The sequence below is a fragment of the Egretta garzetta genome, unplaced genomic scaffold, assembly GCF_000687185.1.
Source record: "Egretta garzetta isolate BGI_Z169 unplaced genomic scaffold, ASM68718v1 scaffold773, whole genome shotgun sequence".
NCBI classification, from domain to species: Eukaryota; Metazoa; Chordata; class Aves; order Pelecaniformes; family Ardeidae; genus Egretta; species Egretta garzetta.
Window position 1 is genome coordinate 170,547 of NW_009259273.1, and position 20,097 is coordinate 190,643.

The following is a 20,097-nucleotide window of genomic DNA, read 5'->3' on the forward strand; positions in this document are numbered from 1 at the left end:
TTTCTTCTGCTAGCGAGCTGCCTGGCTCTGGGCAGGTTAATGAGAGAAAGGCTGCTGGGGGGGGGGCGGGGGTTGAGAGCTGCTTGGCAAAGCTGAGGAAAATCTGTCTCCTGGTGGCGATGTGGAAATAGTTATAACGGGTTTGTTAACAGACTTTATACCTGGGCTTTGAAAATTGTGCTTCCAGAGTTTTGGTTTCGTTTCATTTCGGTGGAATTTCACTCAAGGGATTTTGGTGCCAAGTGCTGCACTGAATGTGAGCAAAGCAGATGAGCGTTCTCCCTTGCACAGACACTGGAATTCAGTGCTGACTTTTCTCCAAACCAGCACCATGGGGGCCAGGTTGTACTAAATCAGTGGAGCATGAGCGGCAGTTCCAGCTGATGTGGTGCAGAAGGTGTTTCACCTTCCAGTATTTTTAAACGTGCCCAAGGCAGATAAGAAGAAATTGTTAGTAATCAATCCCTGGTCCTTTAACACTTACCAGGGAGCTCTATCCCGTTGTCCAACAGCCAGGTAATCTGGGGCTGTGGTTTACATCCTTGGGTATAGCAAGACACTGTAATGCTTCTTTCTGTGTCTCGGGATGCGCCCAGTACTGGATTAGAAGGAGCAGCTGCAGCAAGAAAATTTAGAATTAGTTATAGTTCATCCTGCTGCTTGGTTTTATGAATGGCAGCGTACATAGCGTTATCTGGGGGGACTGATCCAAGATAGGGTTTATCTTGTGTTAAGCACCATACAACTGCATGCAAAAATGCAGGTCTGGAGTTGAGGAGCTGGCTTTGTTGCTCTGCTCCTCTGGAGCAAAGCAGGCGAAGGAACTTACCTAACACCTTAACAGTCGTCGTCTTGCTTTTGAACGGGCTGCCGTAGTAGAAGCATTTATATACGCCTTCATCGTACACTGTTACATTCGACAGTTGGATGGATAATTCATCCTTTGAATAATGGATAAGTTTGTACCTCTGGTCTCTTAAAGCTGTAAGGAAAATAAAACCCAGCATGCTATGCGTGTTGGTACATAAGAGCAAGACAGATAATCAAAGCCGTAATGAATGAGGATAGTTTTCTTTATTGCATTTTTTTAATTCATCAACCCTTGACGTAAGGGAGCAGCTCTAGCACAAAGCATTCCAAGCTGGTGCTGCGCTAGTAGAGAGGCAGCAGTAAACCGATGAAGGGGATGTGTGCTGCCAGCAGGGAAAATGTCATGGGTTTTCTGGCTTTTATTTTCAGGGGGTCTTGTTCCTGGGTTCCCAGCAATTTGAGTTCTTTAAGTGTCTAGATGGATAAATATAAGCCAACGTTGGGGTGTGAGGAGATGATGTGTGGTTAGAAAAGTAATATGACCTCTGAATATAGAGCCTAGATGCATGAACTGAGGACCTTCCTCATTCCCCTGGCCTTTATTTGGCCTTGAAAAAAATCACTTCCCCTCTTTGGGTGTATTTTGTGATATATAAATGAACACTATGGTCAGCACACACCTCTTTATTAACTGCTTATTAATTGGCTGTTTTGCTTCTCCTATCCTTGTCTAATTACCTTGATTTTAATGAGACCATCTCCTAGGGTACCTGTACTCTGCTGTACAGTCCCCTTTCTCTCTCTCAACTTCCTAGTCTTTGCTCCGTTCCTCCTGCTGGTTGACTCGTGGGAGTCCTCAAGGTCAGGCCAGCAAGTCACGTGGACTGTTCCCACAATTGCAGCACAGAAAGTAAAACTTTCTGCCCTTAAATTGAACCGAAACTGGGGATGTGTACCAGTCATCAGGGAGAAAAAGACCTCCAAAGCTGTCTGTTTATTTTTTTGGCTGAGTTCTTGTAAAAATGCAGAGTTGGGAGAAAATCACAGCTGTACAATAATTTATGGAAGTTATTGAATATGAAAGGATTTTGAAATCACCATGATGTAAGGCTTGTAGCTAGCCTGTCACATTTTTAGGTACAATGAGACTGGAGGGAACTGATTCATGAAGTGGTTTATTGGAGAAGCAACGTGACAGATATTCACAGCGGTGATTCAGAATAAAACATGAAAATATCCATGCATGCTGTAAAGCTTGGTTTCTCTCTAAATGAGGATTGTTTTCTTCTGTGTTGCAAAAGGAAAAAAAATTCAATGTGTCTGATTTACCAAGGTTCCAAACGCTTTGCAAACTCTAAGTCCTTGGGGGTGTTATATCATGTGTCTTATGGAAGGATGATTGTGGGATATTGAAACTATGGCCTGAATCCTCAGGTGATTTAAGGCAGATACTGGTTTGTTCACTTGGGTTAGGGTCTGCTCCTATAGATACCAGTGGATACATTCTTCCCCTAATCTTACTAAATTGCTGTGTCAACTCAGCAAAACTTGAAGCATCAAAAGGGCTAGAGCCATTAAAAGATGGAGATGACATAGAGAACTCGCATAAATGAAGGGATTCTTGCTACTCTCACCTACCTCTACGGTGTAAAGTGCTGAGAACATAGATATATGTCAAAACCAGAGATAACTATGGAGAGGGGAATTCCTCCTAGGTCTAGTGGCTCTTGGGTGCGATTGGACTAATGGACTGCAACAGCAGAGAGGAACCCCTGCCACAGCCTGCTGTGGTTTTTGGAAGTCTGGATGCTTCAGAGCAGCACAGAGTGGGTCGCAATAGCCCTGTTTCCCATATTGATTAACTGTCAGTAGCCCAGCACGGAAGTTTGTTGGATCCCATTTGAATCTACTGGTTCATCTGCATTGTACTGAGAGTACTGAACTGGGGATCCTGGATTCCACAGGAAACAGTTCCTAATATATGCATGTGTGAGTCATTTAAAATTGCTAATGAACACTCATCCCACTTGCTCTTGTAACTGAGTAAATAGGAGCAAAAGCTACTCATGATGTTTTCCATTTAGAAATATTGGCAATACCTGTGGGAAATATTAGCAGGCTGGTTTGATGCAGGTGGCGAGACCCGGCGGCTGGGGTTCCGGTGCAGTTTCAATGGGAGCTGGGTACCCAACATCAGTTGGATAAACCCCAGTCATTATTGTCATTAAAGCCTGAAGGCTTTAACAGGCAGTGATGCTGACTAGGTACTGTACGAATGGGTAAGACTAAGGCAGTCCTCATCTTGCAGAGCTGTCGAGTTTGGACCAAAGAGAGGAGAGAGAAGGACAGAGAGGAGTAGGGAGTGGAAGGGAACACAATAATTGTAACTTTGGCTTTGTCAGCAAATATTAGAAATCACTGCTTCTTTTCTAAAAAATTTGTCATGATGCACTACACTGAATTCCCTGATGAGCAGAAGAGCACCCAGGGCTTTCAGGCACATCCACTCCTGTCTCTCTCGTAAGGCGAGAGTGGGTTTTTGTGCTGGTGCTGGTGGTAACTACAGTTCGTTGCTAAAAGCTCTAGTGCCAGACCACTCTTCAGGGGGTTTCCATTTCATCAGCTTCCTGCCAGAAAGGGGCTGAATGTAAAACCATCTTGAGCGGTCGGGTAGCAGGTGAATCAGACCGGCCACGGGTGGGAGCCAGAAAAGCCCACTTCTGAGTGACCCCCCAGCCCCACGTGGAAAGTGCCGCGTTCAGTTTTCACACTTACCCTTCTGGGTGTTTAGAAAAATGGCAAACCCGTGAGGGTTTAACCACTGCCGAGCAGAACCGTCGTCACTGCTGAGGGTGCAGCGGAGATTCAGGTCCTCTCCTTCCTTCACAGTTATGGTTTCACTGCCAGCTCTTGGAAAATCCCCTGCCAGACATGAGGGGAAAAAAACAAGCATTAAAACATGACATGAAGTAACGCAACAATGTTTTGCACAGAGTAATAGGTCAACTTTCCTATTTTCAAGGGTGTAAAGGTTTTTTCTACGTTAGGCAGCTTGCCAGTGTGATTGTGTTGCCATTCGGTAAGTCATCGTAGTCACTAGGTAAGACTTGTACCAAAGGTCTGTGGTCTTCACCTGCCAGCGCAGCCAGATTTAATTATTTCACACAAGCCATTGAAAACTGATAGCAGAGCCTTTTAGTGCACGTTCTCCCTGTATGTTAACACAAACGTTAATTTTTGTATCTCATGTTCCATTCTGGAGCTGTCGAACCTGAAATGAGCAGTGAATGAGCAGCACTTCTGAAAAACGAGGCTTTTTTAATTCAGAAAGTGTAATGCTGCAGCTCCTTTGAACTGGCTTGAAACTTCTTTCGCAGGCAGGGTCCACAAACCTGGCCTGGCACAGGTTACTAAAATGAAATTTCATTCTCTCTCCTCCAAGTTCATTTTACAGACAGGCAGCAAAATGTGTTTTTCTCTCCAGACATTCTAAGATATAGAATACACTTTGTGAAAATATTTGACGACCTGGAATGAATTGCCTTCTCCAGAAAAAAGCATGCCCTGGAGAAATTGCTAAGAGCAGTGCCTGGGTCAGAGTTAAGTAAATAGGCAGTAAGAGGGTTTTATTCTTCATTCCTGTTTTGTGTGTTTTGATTTTATTTTCCAGGTAGCTTTCTGCTGCGGGTTCCTACTGTATACATAAGCACTGGAGTTTGGGGGAAATTAATCTTTCTGGGCTTCAGGAAAGCTTTTCATTTTCTTAAAAACATTTAAAAATATACCAGAAATGAAGCTATCGTAGGGCATTCTTGCTGGACCTGATCTTTTACCGGTAAAATTAGAGAAAGGGCTTATATCCCTGTAAGACAGTAGTTTCCCATGGGCATCTGTTGCTGTGTCTCACCCTTGAGTTGAGCACACACAACATTTCCTGGGCCAGAGGCGGCACGGAAGAATGGTCAGTGCTGTAGCTTGGGACTTCATAAATAGCAAATACGCCATGGACCTTTTCTCCTTCTTCACTATCTAACTTCTGGAGTCCATAAGCTTGTAGAAGGGATTTCCTTGTAATACATCAATATTTTTACTTCCGAATCTGCAAGTATGATGTATGCTGCTTTAGCAAACCTGTGCAAGACTGATCTGCTCTGTCCTTACTGCCCCATGCCAGGAGACACCACCAGCCAGGTTCGACTGAATCGCTGTACACCGGTGAAGCCCTGCTGAGTGGCCATAACTGATTTACCATTGCATATGGCACATGAGTGCCTTTGGCTTGTATTTCCTCTTGATTCCACCTCCATTTCCTAGGGTTAATGGTTTCTTGGGGCATGTGCCATGTGGGGGTCATCTGCAGAGGAGCGGTAGAAAAGGAAAACCTTGCATGGGTTTGACTTGTGAAGACCTGTGTCAGGAGGCGCATGTTGTTAAGGCAGCAGAGAGGGCCTTTGTGGTTTTCCATGGGGCCCTTCAGCATTTTCTCGTAGCGATAGTTTCCTGTCACTAACAGCAGTGTGGGGTCTTTCAAGTCGCACCTTTCGAGGTGAGAACAGCGAGAGTGAACAAGAAAAGGTGGGGGTGTTGCTTGCTTTTTGAAAACACAAAAAAGTAATCCCCAGAACAGAGCATATACATAATTTCCGTGAGAGCCCATGGCTTCATTCAGACCATGACTCACAGGTCAAATTTCTTTCCTTGTCTAGGGGGCAGACTGAGGTGGCTGTGGTCTTCAAGCCACCCTAGGCCACCATGGTACAGTCTCTGGGGCGTGGGAGATGCTCCCATGCCAGCCCCAGAGGACAGTGTTTCTTGTGTCATGGGGGTTCCAGGTGCCCCATCTACCTGGGAAAGTTAGTCTGGCATGAAGTATAGTGATATATCCACCTTCTGGGCAAGAAAGGGCAACAATTTCTTGCTAGAAATTGCAGGATACAACTGAGCAGAATGGTTCGTGCCTCTGGCTGCTGTTATTTCAGCCATCAGAAAGTGCACAGAGGACTTGTTGTGGTGATATGCACTCAATGCGTTGTTTCGGAGTTATCTTTAAAACTGGAACCTATTCTCGTGGTTTAACCCCGGCTGGCAACTAAGCTGAGACACCCTGTTTAATGAGTTATTTTTGACCTGTGGCTGCTGTCCTGCAAGTCTGAATTAATTCTGACAGCCAAAAGCAGCTAGCAGTTGTCAGCAGGTACAAGTTCATCACGCAGGAGTCTGTGGCGACACTGGGGAGAGGGGTTGTATGCTCAGAGTGGAAGCTGCTGATTTGGAGCAAGTGAACTGCAAGTGCTCGTTCAGCTAGAATATAATTGACAGCTCCTTAAGGCCTGGCTTCTGTTAAAGACAATCAATGGTAATAAAATATCCTAAGCACACGATATTACAGAATGCTTTGTCACTGTTCAGGCACTGAGATTTGATGTGGCCTCTGTTAACAAGACCTTTTTGTGCGAAAGTGTTAGCAAAGTGTTAGCAACAGCACTGCTATGGTTTCTGCTCCAGCATTTGTTACGACGGAAGAGGGACCACTGCTTGGGCCAGGACCAGGCTCGTGCATGCATTCCTTCTGCAAAGGAGTGAAGCCTGCAAGAACCTTGAGCTGTAGACAGCTGTCGTGCTGCTTTCTTTACTTAAATCCTTCCCTATTTGACATGGTCAAATATGACTCTTGTACTCTCCCATGTATGAAAAACAGGAGATTAGCAAAGTAGGTATAAGCTACACCCTCTAGTAGGAGCAAGGAGATTGAGCATTGAAGTGCTTTTCATTTTCAAAGTACTTTGCAAGTGCTTTCTAAGTTACTCTAACTTCTTATATTAGTCTCTTTTCACACAATACATGAGCAAAGGCATACACAGATATCTAAGCCATGGAGAGTAAGCAGTGATCCGCGGTCCAAATTTCAGGGAGAATCTTTTGATTTCCCAACACTTGGCCATCTCAAGCATGCCGCCAGCTGCGAGGAGGTGAACTGGTCTCATCGATGCTGGGTTTAGGAGTCAGCTGGAATTCAGCACCAGTGTGCTTTGGAAATTGCGTGGCAATACGGCATTGACAACAAGAAAACAACAACAGCAAAGCCGCCTCGCGTGAGGTGCGCTGAAACTCTAGAAATTGCGTTCTCCAAGCTGGTTACTGCTTGCAAAGGGCAGATCGTGTAAGACAACGCGTATCGCTTACCTTGCATCAGGAACAGAGCCGCGACGTGTAGCACCCTGGCGACAGTCATGCTGGGCTGTGGGCGCAGGCTGGCTGTGCTGACTTCCTCTCTCTGCCGGGGCCGTGGCGCAGCCGGTCCCTTTTCAGCACGGGGGGAGCAGATTTACCATGACTTCATCACTGCTGGGGTCTCTACCTCCGCTCCTTCTCTCTGCTGTTCCACTCTCTTCTCCCCTTCCCCCCCCCCCATATTTCCTATGTGTTGGTGATCGCTGAGAAACCAGTGACCTCACAGGTCCCTAAAATGGAACTGGTGGGTGACAGGACTGGGGACACTTCACCTTGCACCCCCTCCAGCTCTGCCTTTCTTGGCATTTGTGTGGGGGGGAGTTGTATACGGGGGGGAAGAAGGTAAAGAGAAACATGGGCCTGGGGTAACCCCCTGGGGACCCCTGCTGCAGCGAGCCTCCAGGTGCACTGTGTGCAGGATTTCATTCCCCGGGATGGGGAGGCACCTCAGGAAGGCAGAGCGTGTTTGGTGGGCGCTGCTGTAGTGCAGTAGTTGGTGAGGTTGCTTAAATCCCTGGGAAAAAGTCTCGTGTCACTCTGCATCTCGTACCGCTGTGTGCACGGGAGGTTTGCACTGCTCTGCTTGCAGGGATCCTGGCAAACCAAGTAACGAGAGCAAGGTCATTCACTGTGTGTGGTTTGTGGCTCTCCGGGGAACGAAGGGTATCGGTGAGGTGGTTGTGAGAGGTTCGCTGAGCACCGAAGCACGGTGCGGAGGGATGACTACATCAAGGAGGTCCCAGAGGACCGGTGGCAGAATCTGGGTTTCCTGAGTCCTCTTGCAGGTCTGATTGTTTCAGGAGCAATCTGAGCCATAGCAAAGCTTTTTGTGTCTCCCAGGTGTGCAATGTCCAGTAACACCACAAGGTTTATCCAAGCCTGTTGTTGGCAGAGCCTCTCCATGATGTAGCCACGTCTGCTGATTTCTAAAAAGGCTTCGGCAGATCCCCTTCTGGCACTTCTCTGCAACTGCCCCATACTTAGTGCAAACGACTTGTACTGTCCAAATGAGCTGACTTATTAAAGTTAAGATATATGGCTTAAAAACTGCGCATTTGCAGGACATGGGTTTAAGTGAACTGGACAAAATGGTTAATTATAAATACATTATGCATTTCACTTCTAATTTATTAGAACTTGTTTGTGTTAAACTTTCAGGTGCATGGATGGGTCATTCTGTTAGTCTGTATTTGATTGATAAAAGCTATGGCTTTTATGTTAATTGTAATATAACCAGCCTTACTGGAAAAACAGAGTTGCAGGCCATAAAGTTTAATGTAGATAGTTGGTTTGAAAGGAAAGAGTCTCACTGGCTGATAAAACTACTGCTGGACTAAAAAATTCAGGTCAAGAAAGAAGTTACGCGTTGTAAAGTTTAATGTTGTAAAGTTTAAAAGTTGTGCTTCCCGTTCCACACATCTAAACCTGACACTAAAATAACTCTGGGGGCAAAAAGTCATCAAGCAGTAGAGGCACTGAAGCCTCCCGCCACCAAGCCCTCGGGAAAACTCCCTCCCTGTGCAGTAGAAGGAAAACCAGACTTGAGATGGGTTTGTGCCATCTGCTGTCAAATAAATGAACTTCATCTTCGGCGGAGGGAAGGCGAATGTAGCTGATTCCCCTTTCTCCTTGATGCTTCTGAGGCTTACACCCCATCCTGGCAGGCATCCCAAAATGGGATGGGGTGAGGGCAGCACTGCAGCCCAAACTGAGGAACAGCCCTGACTCCCTTTTTGTTTCAAGGTCCCAATAGAGCTCTTCTCTGGGCATATGCCCAGTACAGGTATTTTTTCCTACCTACATCTTGCTGGAGTGACTGAAAATACTGCTGAGGTGCACCCCAGCAATTCACAGGTCCCTCCAAAGGGGCGCTTCATTGAAGGGCTGTGTCGGAATATTCACTCCGGCGAAGTCCAACACGCTTGAGAGGAAAACTTACATAGGAAGGGCGAAGTATGGGTGCGTGGCATCTTTATTAAATCATCTACGAAACATCTTTGTCCGACTTCCGAGAAATCCATTTAATGTCATAAGCAAATTAAAATGCAGTGGTTGTTTTAACAGTTGTTAGCACTTGAAACTGAGATTAAAAACAACCAACCAACCCCCCCCCCAAAATAAAAAAATACAGATGTCACAGGTAATTACAGCTATTTTTGGCAATACAATTATTGGGTTTTTTAAACAGCAAAACATTTTTCTCAAATAAATACAATCTGCTCACACTAAAAAACATAATAAACAGAATGATACAACAGGTTTAAAATGGAAAAAAAAAAAAGTATCCATTGATAACATCAAGTTTTAAGAGATGTCCACAGAGAGAAACTTCAGAAAATACATCTTAATGGGAAGTAATAGAAAGGAACTGGCTGTGTATTTTCTGTTATGTAGCATGTATGGTTCGTGAATATTCCCCAGGGAACAAGTATTTGAGGAAGTGGTGAGAAGTAAGTAGCGATTTAGAGTATGTGCAACCCATCACACTTGCTGCTTAATCTTTTTTGTCCATTCATTCACCGTTTTAAGTGTGTCTGCTACCACCATCATTTCATGTATATTTTTAAAGTCCAAATAATTTTCTCTGTGCTTAGGCTCTTTTTAAAAACCAAAACAAACCACAAACCAAACCTATTAAGGCTCCCTTTCTAAGCAAGAGTTTTCGTACGGAATTTCAGTACGTTTTCAGTTGTGAAGCATCATAAATTAATTTCTGGCTCTGGGTTTAAATGAGGGCTAGTCAACTACAGCCTAACTCAGTATCTAGAGTCCCTCTTTTTGAAATGAGTGTGAGTATAATCAGACCCTAAATCTCACCCTACTTCTGCATGCGTTTCTTAAATCAGGGCTGGAAGGGCTCAACCCTGCACAGATACGAGTCCTCCAAATTCTGCATTAAGCCAGTGGCAGGTGGGGGGGAGCAGCCCATGGTAGGATCAGGCTTTGCACGGCTTCATCCCAAGCCTGAGGAAATCATGAGCAATCTTCCTCTTTGTTTCCCTGGGCTCTGGATCAGGCCGTTGGAAGGAACCACGGGACCAAGAGGGAAAAGTTTATGACCCTCACACCCAGTGCAGCACCCAAGTTTGTGGCAGTGCTCTACACGACCCCCTCCCCATCCGCTCACCCTTTTTTCCAAGCGCTGCTGCTATCGCACGGTCAAAGATGACCCTGAGCTATTGCTACCTGGAGGGCTCAGAGCTAGGGATACAAAATAATACGCTGGGAAATAGTGCTCTAGCATCCCTTCTACCTTCCTTATTTTGCAGAATTACTGCTTGCGTTGCCTTCACTAAAGACAATTCCTGCAGAATTCTTGTAAAAAACCAACCATGTATTTGGTGATGTAAATTATCACTTTCCGAGTAACGTTGACACTAGAAGTGAACACCAGAGGAGAGGAAGAGGCTCGTACCATCAGCTAACTTCTTTCTGAAACTGTTCAGACTGAGTGAAAAGGGAAATAGGTGTTTGGGTTTTTTTCTGAAGTTATGGCCTGGATCCTCTGTTTGCATAAATTAGCAAAGCTCTGTTGATTTGAGTATACGCTGTCAATTTACACTCACGGAGAACCTGGCTCTGTGCTGAGGGGATTTAAGTATTTGGCTGTAGCAGCCACTGCGCTGAATGCAAGGGAAACATGTGAAACTTTAGACCTGGCACCTGCGTTAAACCAGCAAGGTGACCCCCGGCAGAGCTCAAGCCTTGGGCATGCTGCAGCCCCCTCCCAGCCGTTTCAGCAGAGGGCAGTATGAAGTCCAGTGATAAGGACAAACTCTTGGTCAAACCCAAACTTTTTCCAATACCCTGGTTTTGCCCTTCTGGTGCTGAGCGTCACCCCCTCAGCTGCTGCTGTGCTAGAATTTGATTCTGCACTTTGATTCTTGTATTTTTCTAGCCCAACCCTGAAGTTGCAGTTTATGAAAACACGGGATGAACAGCTTACTCTTGGCAGATTTCCAGCTTTATTCCTTAATTGGGAAGAGAGGGGAAAAATGTAGGAACTGCTATTTGCCTCCTATACCCTAATTAAACTGTTGGGATCTGATGCAGCTCACAGTGAAGGCAAGCAGAAGACTTGCACCCCCTTTAGGTAGATCAAGTCGACTGTTCTTCTGGGACAAAACACTGAAGTGACATTAAATACACATTAATGAGCAGCAATGGAGTGGAAGTGAAGCAGCAATTGTTTTGTATTCTTAACATCTCGGTTAAAAATTTAAAAGGAACACCTTTCTTTTTCTTTTTTTTTTCCCCCCAACAAGCCTTATCAACATGAGACTATAACACCAGCCCCCTATGAGAAATCAAAATGCTAGAAGAAAATAAGATTTTTCTTTCTGAGATTCTTGACACCTGAAAAATCTAATTTGAGATAAGACTACAGTTGTCAAAATACTTTCCCGAACATCCAAAAATAGACTCTTTTTTTTTTTTTTAAGAGCATATTTTAACATCTACCTTCTCAAACAGAACGTTCTTTTTCTACATTACTATATGCAAAGATCAGCTAGTACAATATTCAAATTGTGCATTCAGGTTTTCTTCCCTCTCTGTTTCGTGCTTCTGTCTAAATAAACTCCTCGTAATGTCGCTTAATTGTAGTAGGACCTGAGCAGCCTCCGCTGTTTTGTATAGGCAATATATGTTGCCTCAAATTACATCTGGCTGGCCCATAGCGTGAAACAAAAAGCAGCCCAGAGAGTTACACGTGCCTCAGTAACCAAATTAGTTTTGGTGTGATTGTCATCTATTTAGTTTTAAACTCTTTGCAAATTTGCAGTGAGTAAGCATGGAGGAAAACAAGCCAGAAATGCTCTTCAGAATGTCTGTACACAGCCAAAAATAGTTTAAATTACAGTTAAAAACCAAAGTGACAGCAGCGTAACTGCACGGGAGCAGTTTCTTCTGTCATAAGTTATCTCCCTGACTTTTCGGTATACATCCCTGGTACAATAATGCACTTCTGAATGGCCTACTGTGTATTACATAGTCATAAATGTATAAATTCCGGACTATCGTTATGGATTGCGGCAAAGTACGTATTGCACAGGTTGAGCTCCCTGCTGACTCAAAATCTGTCCAGAACCTGGTGTACTCTCCTTGGCAAGCTCAATAAAACCCAGAGACAAAGCTAAGCTAAAACCCTTTGAGATTTGTTACATGGCAATTGCCGAGTGTTTTGCCTTATTTAGGAAGAAGGGATTGGAGTTTATCGCTCTTTATCTGTTCCGACTGCTGAAAGTGCAGCTCGGTCACATCCTACTGAAGGTGAGGCCAGTCCTGCCGAAGGCTTCATAGGTTAAAAGAAACCAATGCAAACCCAAACTTTGATCTTGCTGTGAATAGTAAGCCCTTGTCAGAGTTGGCCAGCATAAACTCTGTGCCACACAAACATTTCAAATGGGGACACTAACACTTCCTGCAGAGGGAAAGCTGGACAGAAGAGGGGTACCTAGGATGCCAGAATTTCTTTCCTGGTACTTACAAACTTGCTTTGATAGTATTTACAGGGAATACTCAGACTTACGGCCCAACCCAAGGAAAGAGTATGCCTAAATCTCTCTCATCCCATTTAAGCACATTTTTAAGTACCTTCTCAAAGTGAGCCTACACTGATAAGACCTGTACAAATGTCTGCAGGAACCCTTTGACCCAAGGCTGATGACTTAAGATTAATATTAATCTAAAAGAAACCTGCTCTGAAGCCAGTTTATGCTATAAACCACTGTGGTGTATTTTGCATTCTCCTATGAAGCAGCCGGTACTGGGATCTTGCAGGCTGTTGCCCTAAGAGGACCCTTCTTGTGATTTCAAAGATTTTAGCTACAAATGGACACCTTGCTTTTCTTCTCCCCAAAACATAACCCTTCCCCCACCAGATAAATAACATCTTAATAGGCCAAAGCATGTCGCTCCTAAGCTAACTTAAGTGTACTGTTTTTTCAGCTCTGCTTTGTCTTTATGACAGATGGCACTTAGGAATTAAGGAAAAGGAAGCAAAGCACGCAGCAGAGGCTGAATTTCAGCATCTCTTTAATTTCATAATTACCTCCTGAAGAAAGCTGCTTACTGCAGAACCTCACTAGGGCTGATGGAAGTCCACAAGGGACAGAAAGCCACCACTGTGTAAATGACCAGCACAAAACCTCAGTATAAAAGGGAAAACCCTTTTTCAAGGTCTTCTGAAGGCAATTTAAATGACACAAATGCTTCAGGCTGGGTCGGTGCACAGGGGTGGATTTCAATAACCTAAATAAAGGAAAAAAAACCCCCTTACCTTTCTAAATCCTTCAGGTTTTATTTGCAAAAGGCTTATTTCATCTCCACTTAAAAGAAACTGCTCGCAGTCTTTGTTCACAACGGTGCTGTCTTTTGATGTGCAAACTTCATCTGTAACTGAGATGAAATTCAGAATTTTCTTCTGACGCGGATGAGCATCCCTCAATCTTTGCATCTGTGGTATGCCCAACACAACCCCTAACACAGTGCTCAAGCAGAGGAGGGGAACAATCTGATTGCTGCCTGCAGAGGCGATGCTGGGCTCCCCTTTCCTGCTGGTGGTGACACGCTTTATAGAAAAGTGCTGAGAATCTGGGGGTTGTGAGCGGGGGGTGGCTCTCAACACGTGCTCCTGAACAAGCCTGCTAATGCTTTGCAAAAATAGTAGTGGAAAAAAAAAACCCACAACCCACCCCAGCATCCTGAATGCTCAACTTTTACACAGTGCTAGTTGTCTCTAACGTGGTACAGAGGGCAGTGAAAGCTACTGGTGTTCTCGGAGCTCCATTCAAGGTGGGAAAATCTACTGGAGCTACTGACTAAACAGAGATTCCCTGCGGTGCAAGAGCTTCAAACTGTATTTTAATTTTTTTTTTTCCCCCTCAAATCACTCCCTTTTGTATTTGCCTAGTTGTATATGGAATTTTTGCATGACTGTTGCTGTGTAAGAGAGATGCTAGAACAGCTGTTTGTGTGATCCACTGAACATATTATGACTATTTTTCCACTGTCAATAAACACAAGAAAGAAGAGACATTCTCCAGCGCTTAGAAAGGCCATGGGTTTTCCTTGCTTGTGTAGCTTTGCCTATTCTTGTAGTAGGGTTTCTCTCCAGTTAAAGCCTCCAGTTGGTCCATGTGTGAGAGGGAGGATGGGGGGGTCCGTAAGCTGCCAAACACCTGTATCTCCCAGTTCTTCGCACGAACAAAATCCCAAGTATGGAATCTGTGTGAAGAGAGATGGAAATAAAGGCAATGAGCAGGGATTGAGCTGTGCAAGGAGGGAGCTCCCCTAAGGGCTGAAGTCCTGCTGTGCCATGGAAGCATTTCACTGTCTTCTCTCTCCTTCCCTCTTCCCAAAGTCCATTTTCAAAAGCTGGTTGTAGGACTCGGGTGTGACAGGCAGCCTTTGTGCACCACTGTATGTGCAAAACACTGGGAAAGACAGATTATACCCTTGTAACGCAGTCTAAGTGTGGTCCAGTTCAAACCACAGCTGTCCTGTGCGCTGACATGATCCCAAACCCTGAAGGCCAGCACAGCTATGGAGGAGAAATATGGATGCTACTCTGGCTCAGGTGTCCTCAGATCAAGGATCAGCTGTGAATATCCCAGAGAGCATCTGCAAGGCTGGCAGTGGACCATGCCATCTCCTTAGCCAGGGTGAGAGTCGAGCAATGAAGGCAGAAGACCCCATTATCATTTTCAGACCTTTCCCCTGACCGTTAAAAGCTCTTTAGAGTGAAATGAGAAGGGGAAGCCTTGTAGGGCAGAAATGTCCTGTTAACTGTGGTTAGGGTGTTTTGGGCACTGGAGGGCACTGTGGGAGCCTCTGTACAGCCCTGGTATCTATGAGCATAGAGTCGAGTCGCTGCGAGCGGGTTTGTAGGTGGGCATCTGAACGCATGCTATCCGTTACAGAAGTGACACGTTAAGATAAACCTCTTAAACAAATCTGCTTTACTCTCATGACTTCTGAAATGGAAGGAACTCCGTAACGGGCAGAACGATCAGAGGGGAGGAACAATGTGTCCTCTGCCTGGTTAAGCAGATTGCACATTTCTTTTCTCTCTGTAAAGCCAGCGAGCTTTACTCCTTGCTGGTGGTAATTACCTTTCGGACCATCTGTACAAAGTCCTTGGAGTTCTGCGGTGAGAGCCCTTGGAGCTGGCACGTACAAGCCTCCAGGGAGGATGCGTGGGCCACTATCAGGATGTTATTTCCTGAAATAAAGTGAGAAATGCAGGCTAAGGAGGGGGGTGAAGGTGCCCAACATCAAGCTGACCATTTAAAGTGTTCAAAATGGGTCTAGTTTATCATATAACAACACATTAAACTACATGTATATGGGGGAAAAAGCATGGTTTAGTAACATATTTAGCAACATATTGAGAGCATTTCTCAATTTTCAGGGTGATGGTTTACTCAGTGCTACTTAGTTTTAAAATGGCTTTCTGAAGAAAACAAAGAATTCCAGGGAGATTTCAGCTTCTTGTGAAGCAAATACTTTTCTTTTACCCCAAAATCTGATTAATACAAGCACTTTAATTTCAGCTGCTGGTTTTCCACAGCAGTTGCTTTAGATTTCTATTTCCAAGATCCTTTACAACCAGTGTCACGCTGTGCTATCGAGGTTTGTGGGCAAACTATTAAAATGTTCAGAATGTAGAGACGGATCTGTGAAATGAAATCAGTGAAATCACCAGAATTTAGAAACATCCCATTCCTATATTGTGAATGAAAAACAGAAGCTAGAGACTTTTTTTGTTTCAGTATTGTGTTTGGAAAAATGTTCTACAGTCTTTATGGGTCTGCGTTTCAGAAGAGTAGCTCAGGCAGGGGATGGAAGATGCCCCATCTGATGCTGGTAACAGATAGCAGAGTGCAAATGGATTATTTATTCCCTAGAGAAACAGAGCTCGCATTGGGTAGGGATCCCTAAAATACTTCTGCTACTGAAGTTTCTGGGCCTTTCTCGTAAGCTAAGTGTATCTGAACTCATAGTTCTGACACATACAGTTGGTCCTGAAGTTCCCTATGTCCCCCTGGAGAGGGGATGAGAGACTCAGATACTCGGACTCAGATACGGGGATTCATCTCCCTGAAGAGGGCAAGACTGGTTGGGAATATCAGCATTCATGGTCCAAAGAGCCCGTCTTGATTTTTGCCCCCTCTGTAGCACTTACCTTTGCCTTTACATTCACTGATGATTTCTTTTGTTACTTGGTAGCTTCTACTTATGTATGTATCATAAGATTCGGAAACCACTAACTTGCTGACAGGAATATGAGGTCTGTGAGCAGAAAAACAAGTACGGTAAATTGGAAGAAGTGATAAAGTTTTAAATGCAAGCTATGATTCATCTGCAGGTATCTGTTTCTTTAACTCTTCTTATCCCCCACACCCCCAGAACTGCTCTTCTGTCAGGACCACTATGATGATTTTTAAACTTCAAGGCCGGGATGTTTACCATTCCTGCATTAAGATATTTCAGTTAGCTGGGAAAAATGGCAACTGCTTCCTCTAATGCGGACCAGCTAGAGGAGGCAGCATGCGACAGGCTGGTTAGACTTGTGTTGCTTTTGCAACGGTGTGCAGCAGTAACGATGCCACTTTGTGCTTATTTAGGCACGTGTCCTTTGATCAGCAGATTTCAGCGCTCACCCACCCACATAAAGTTAGCGAGTGGCAGGAGAGCCCAATCTGCACCCAGCAGGTGAGCAGGAAGGGACAGCGGGACAAGGATGCAGCCGCCTGGGGACAGAGGGATCGGCTCTGCTGGCTGGGAGCTTTGTGGTCACAGCAGTGTCACAAGCCACCGCCCAAGCTGTCTTTGCCAGGCTGAGGTCTGTGCTGTGCCACCAGGGCTTCCAGCGTTAAAGGATGGGCTGACAACTTCTGTGTCTGCCCGAGGAGGGCGGGCAGGTACAGGGAGAAACGTGGGGCGTGGAGAAGGCAGATGCTGGCTCTCTTCACTGCTCGTGCTTTGATGGTGAAGGGCAGAGGCAAACCGCTGCTTTGGCCATCTGTAAAGCTGCATTGCTGGGAAATGCCTGGAATTAGCTGGCCTCCTCCCGGGCCAGGGTGTTTCAGTGAATTGCCTGGTGGGACTCTGGCAATTGCAGCAGCTGGGGTAGGTGGATGTGCACAGAGAAGCAAGGGATAGGAAGCAGAAAGCTGTATTTTCGTGCCACAGTGCAAGGGAAAGTCCTAACTTCTCCCTCCATCCAGTGATCTGATGTATCTAGAGGAATTACACTTGGGAGAGGAGACAGAGAGCACCAGGAGGGCTGTGTCCCAGTCCCCCACCCAACCAGCTGACCACACAAGAGCAGCCTCTTCTCTTGCACTGGGAATATTCCTTGAGGTCTTCCCAGAAGGTGTGTATTTTTGAGGCAGAGACTCTCCTGTGGTCCAGCTGCTCTGCCGGGCGTTAGCCACGTGATACCCTTTCAGGGATAAATACAGTGCAAGGACTTCTATTTAGATACTCTGAGTGTCGGAATTTTAGCTGCGGACCAAAAGGACACAACACAAATCGTTTATGGGATAATAAGGTATGAAAAAAGTAAGGGTGGGTTTTTGTTTTTTTTTCCTTTACAGTTTCTTTCTTGGTTTTCTTTTTAATGTTTCAGCTGCTTACAACACTTGAGGGCTGTTGAACACACGGGTGCACTGAGGCGCCGGGAAACACCAGTATTTCTGGTGGTACCATAGACCACAAAAGCCCAGCCACAAAATGTCACCGAGCCCATGTAGGTGGAACTCCTGTGTATGTATGCTATGTGTGTATGACAAATGTTTTGTTTTTATCTGGGATTGCTCAGACGGTGATCAGGCTCACACTAGAGAGAAAGGGCTAGTCTCAGCAAGGAGTCACAGCGATACAGGTATTTCAGCAGAGAGGTGCAGTGGGGGACTGGAACTGTGTGACCTTTCTGGAGTTTCCTTCTTTGTGGGAGCTCTTTTGAGTCTGGCTTGTATAAATGAATCATAAATTTGAGAGTAGGAAGCCCGTACAGATCATCTTGTTTATTCTTTGCCACATGACTGTTTCTGCTGGGTTTTATTTAGCCTTTCTCTCTGCAGCTTATAGTAAAAAGCATTTGTGTGTTGGGCTGGAAGGCACCACGGCTGTGATGCTTCACTGGGGAGTCAGAAGTCACGAGTTTCCCTCCAGACTCGGGCAGCAGGTTGCTCCCGGCAGCCCCGTGGTGTTTGCTGGCAATGATATTGGGGACGCAGAGGTACGGCCACGTGGCTGGGTAAAAGGAAAGCAGCAGAGGATGGCAGCAGGAGCGTGAATTTGGGATACAGAGCCTAAGCAGGCACTGGGACTGATGTGGGCAGCCACGGGGGTGGCTGGCAAAAATGCCGAGCTCTGGGAAGGTCAGCTCTGTGCCTTTGGAGTGGCTCTGTCAGGGGCCCTGAAAGCCGAGCGAATTATCTTTGTGTTTCCCTTTTCTGCAAAGTGGGAGGAAAGATCAGGGGTGCTTATCCATTTGCCATTCAAATGTTTTTTAACCAGACGTTTGCTTTCACCGACTGTTGTTGGGATGAATACCCTGAAAACCTGAGTCAGAAACCTGCAATTTTTTCCACTAAAAACGTTTCAGCTATAATTGCTGAGAAGTGATAAATGCTTAGGGTTTAGCTCTCTGATAGAAAACCTCTGCATTTTGGTGTCACAGGAGACCCTGAATTCCTGACAGCCGTAACCAAGTCCCCCAGGGTGTTGCAAAATTTACAATTAAGATCCATCAGCATATTAATCGTAATAGAAAGACAGACAGGGCTTTTTCCTCTGGGGAACGGAAGGGCAGGTGTGAATGAGCTCAGGATCCGGTTCAGTCTATGAACGTGATGGTCAGGGAACTGAGTCAGCAAAACCAGTTCTGTTGGCTGAGCCCAAACTCCTACCTTTTAGGAAAAGGGTTAAACCAAACAAAAATACTTTGAGGGTTTCCTGGACACAGGAGTACTGGAAAGAGGACCTCCATGATTAGCAATGTAGTGATCTTTTTGCTAATATATATTAGCATATACGTATTGGCAATGATCTGGGAAATCTGGTTTATAACAAGCCATTCTCAGGCCACGTTCAACGCAGCCTGCTCTAAATTTATTCTGGGAGCCTCAGCAGCTTTTCCAGTTTAAGTCTGCTTAAATTTAAAAACTCAGCAGAGTGTTACTCTTCAAAAACAAAGCAAAAAGTAATGCAAGAACCCCTCACCCCCCTTTCTGCTACCTGTAGGTTGTATCAACGCTTAGAGTAGCTGCAGCTAAATCCACGGGGGGTATCCAGGCAGGTAGTGTATTCCCAGAGACCCACTTGGTCCATTCAAACAAGCCTGGCTCTATTCGAATTTTCAGGTTGTTCTCTTGCTGCATACCTGGAAAAGGGAGAAAGGAGACCAGATGTCAGTGAAGGCAGCTGGGGAGGAAGGCAGCAAGACTTTGCAGCTTTAATACTTCACTTTGATTGTAAATTTTTTTTTTCTCTCTAAGTAGTCAGTTGATTAATAGTAGGTATGGACAATGAAGTATTTAACATATGTACTTGGCATATGATATGCCAGGGAATGGAAACCTCTGGCCGGCAGCTACAAGCAATATACTGAACCTAGGCGTGACTGTATTTTGGAGCTGTTTTTCGACTCTTTCCAATGCCAGGGCATCTTGTGCCTCTATCACTATTTCCCTTCCCAGTTTCTGCAGTAAATTATTCTTAAGGGGGGCAGCAAGTTTCCTGGGGGTAGCAATTGCTGTGGGAGCACGCAGCAACAAGCAGCTGGAGGAGCATGAGCAGGCCAGGGCGCAGGGCACGCTGAGCTGGATGTGTCCACCCATCCCGAACGCATCTCCAGGCAATAAACCCAACCCTGACGAGCAGCTGGTGCTTGGGCCAGCACGCCACTTGCCTAAGCTCTTGTCACACTATGCTGTTAGAAAAGGGCTCCTGAACAGACAGTGTTGCGCTAATGGGAAGTGAACACCCATGGAAAAAATCCTCACCCCAAATTACCATTTACTCAGGTCTCCCATGCCAGACTCC

General features: G+C 45.4%; 2 protein-coding genes across 2 annotated transcripts in view; both read right to left on the bottom strand.

Annotated features, from left to right (window-relative positions):
- Window positions 1-7,042, bottom strand: part of CRTAM (cytotoxic and regulatory T cell molecule) — a 14,284-nt gene extending 7,242 nt beyond the window's left edge. Inside the window, exons 1-4 of the mRNA XM_009636102.1 lie at window positions 6,994-7,042; window positions 3,586-3,732; window positions 830-982; window positions 485-616 (exon numbers count right to left, since the gene is read on the bottom strand). Coding sequence (XP_009634397.1) covers window positions 485-616; window positions 830-982; window positions 3,586-3,732; window positions 6,994-7,042 — 481 coding nt within the window. The remainder of the gene's footprint in view (window positions 1-484; window positions 617-829; window positions 983-3,585; window positions 3,733-6,993) is intronic.
- Window positions 7,043-9,048: 2,006 nt separating this feature from the next.
- The window catches only part of UBASH3B (ubiquitin associated and SH3 domain containing B), a 33,973-nt gene continuing 22,924 nt past the window's right edge, over window positions 9,049-20,097 (bottom strand). Inside the window, exons 11-14 of the mRNA XM_009636103.2 lie at window positions 19,291-19,435; window positions 16,229-16,335; window positions 15,156-15,265; window positions 9,049-14,268 (exon numbers count right to left, since the gene is read on the bottom strand). Coding sequence (XP_009634398.1) covers window positions 14,131-14,268; window positions 15,156-15,265; window positions 16,229-16,335; window positions 19,291-19,435 — 500 coding nt within the window. The 3' untranslated portion in view covers window positions 9,049-14,130. The remainder of the gene's footprint in view (window positions 14,269-15,155; window positions 15,266-16,228; window positions 16,336-19,290; window positions 19,436-20,097) is intronic.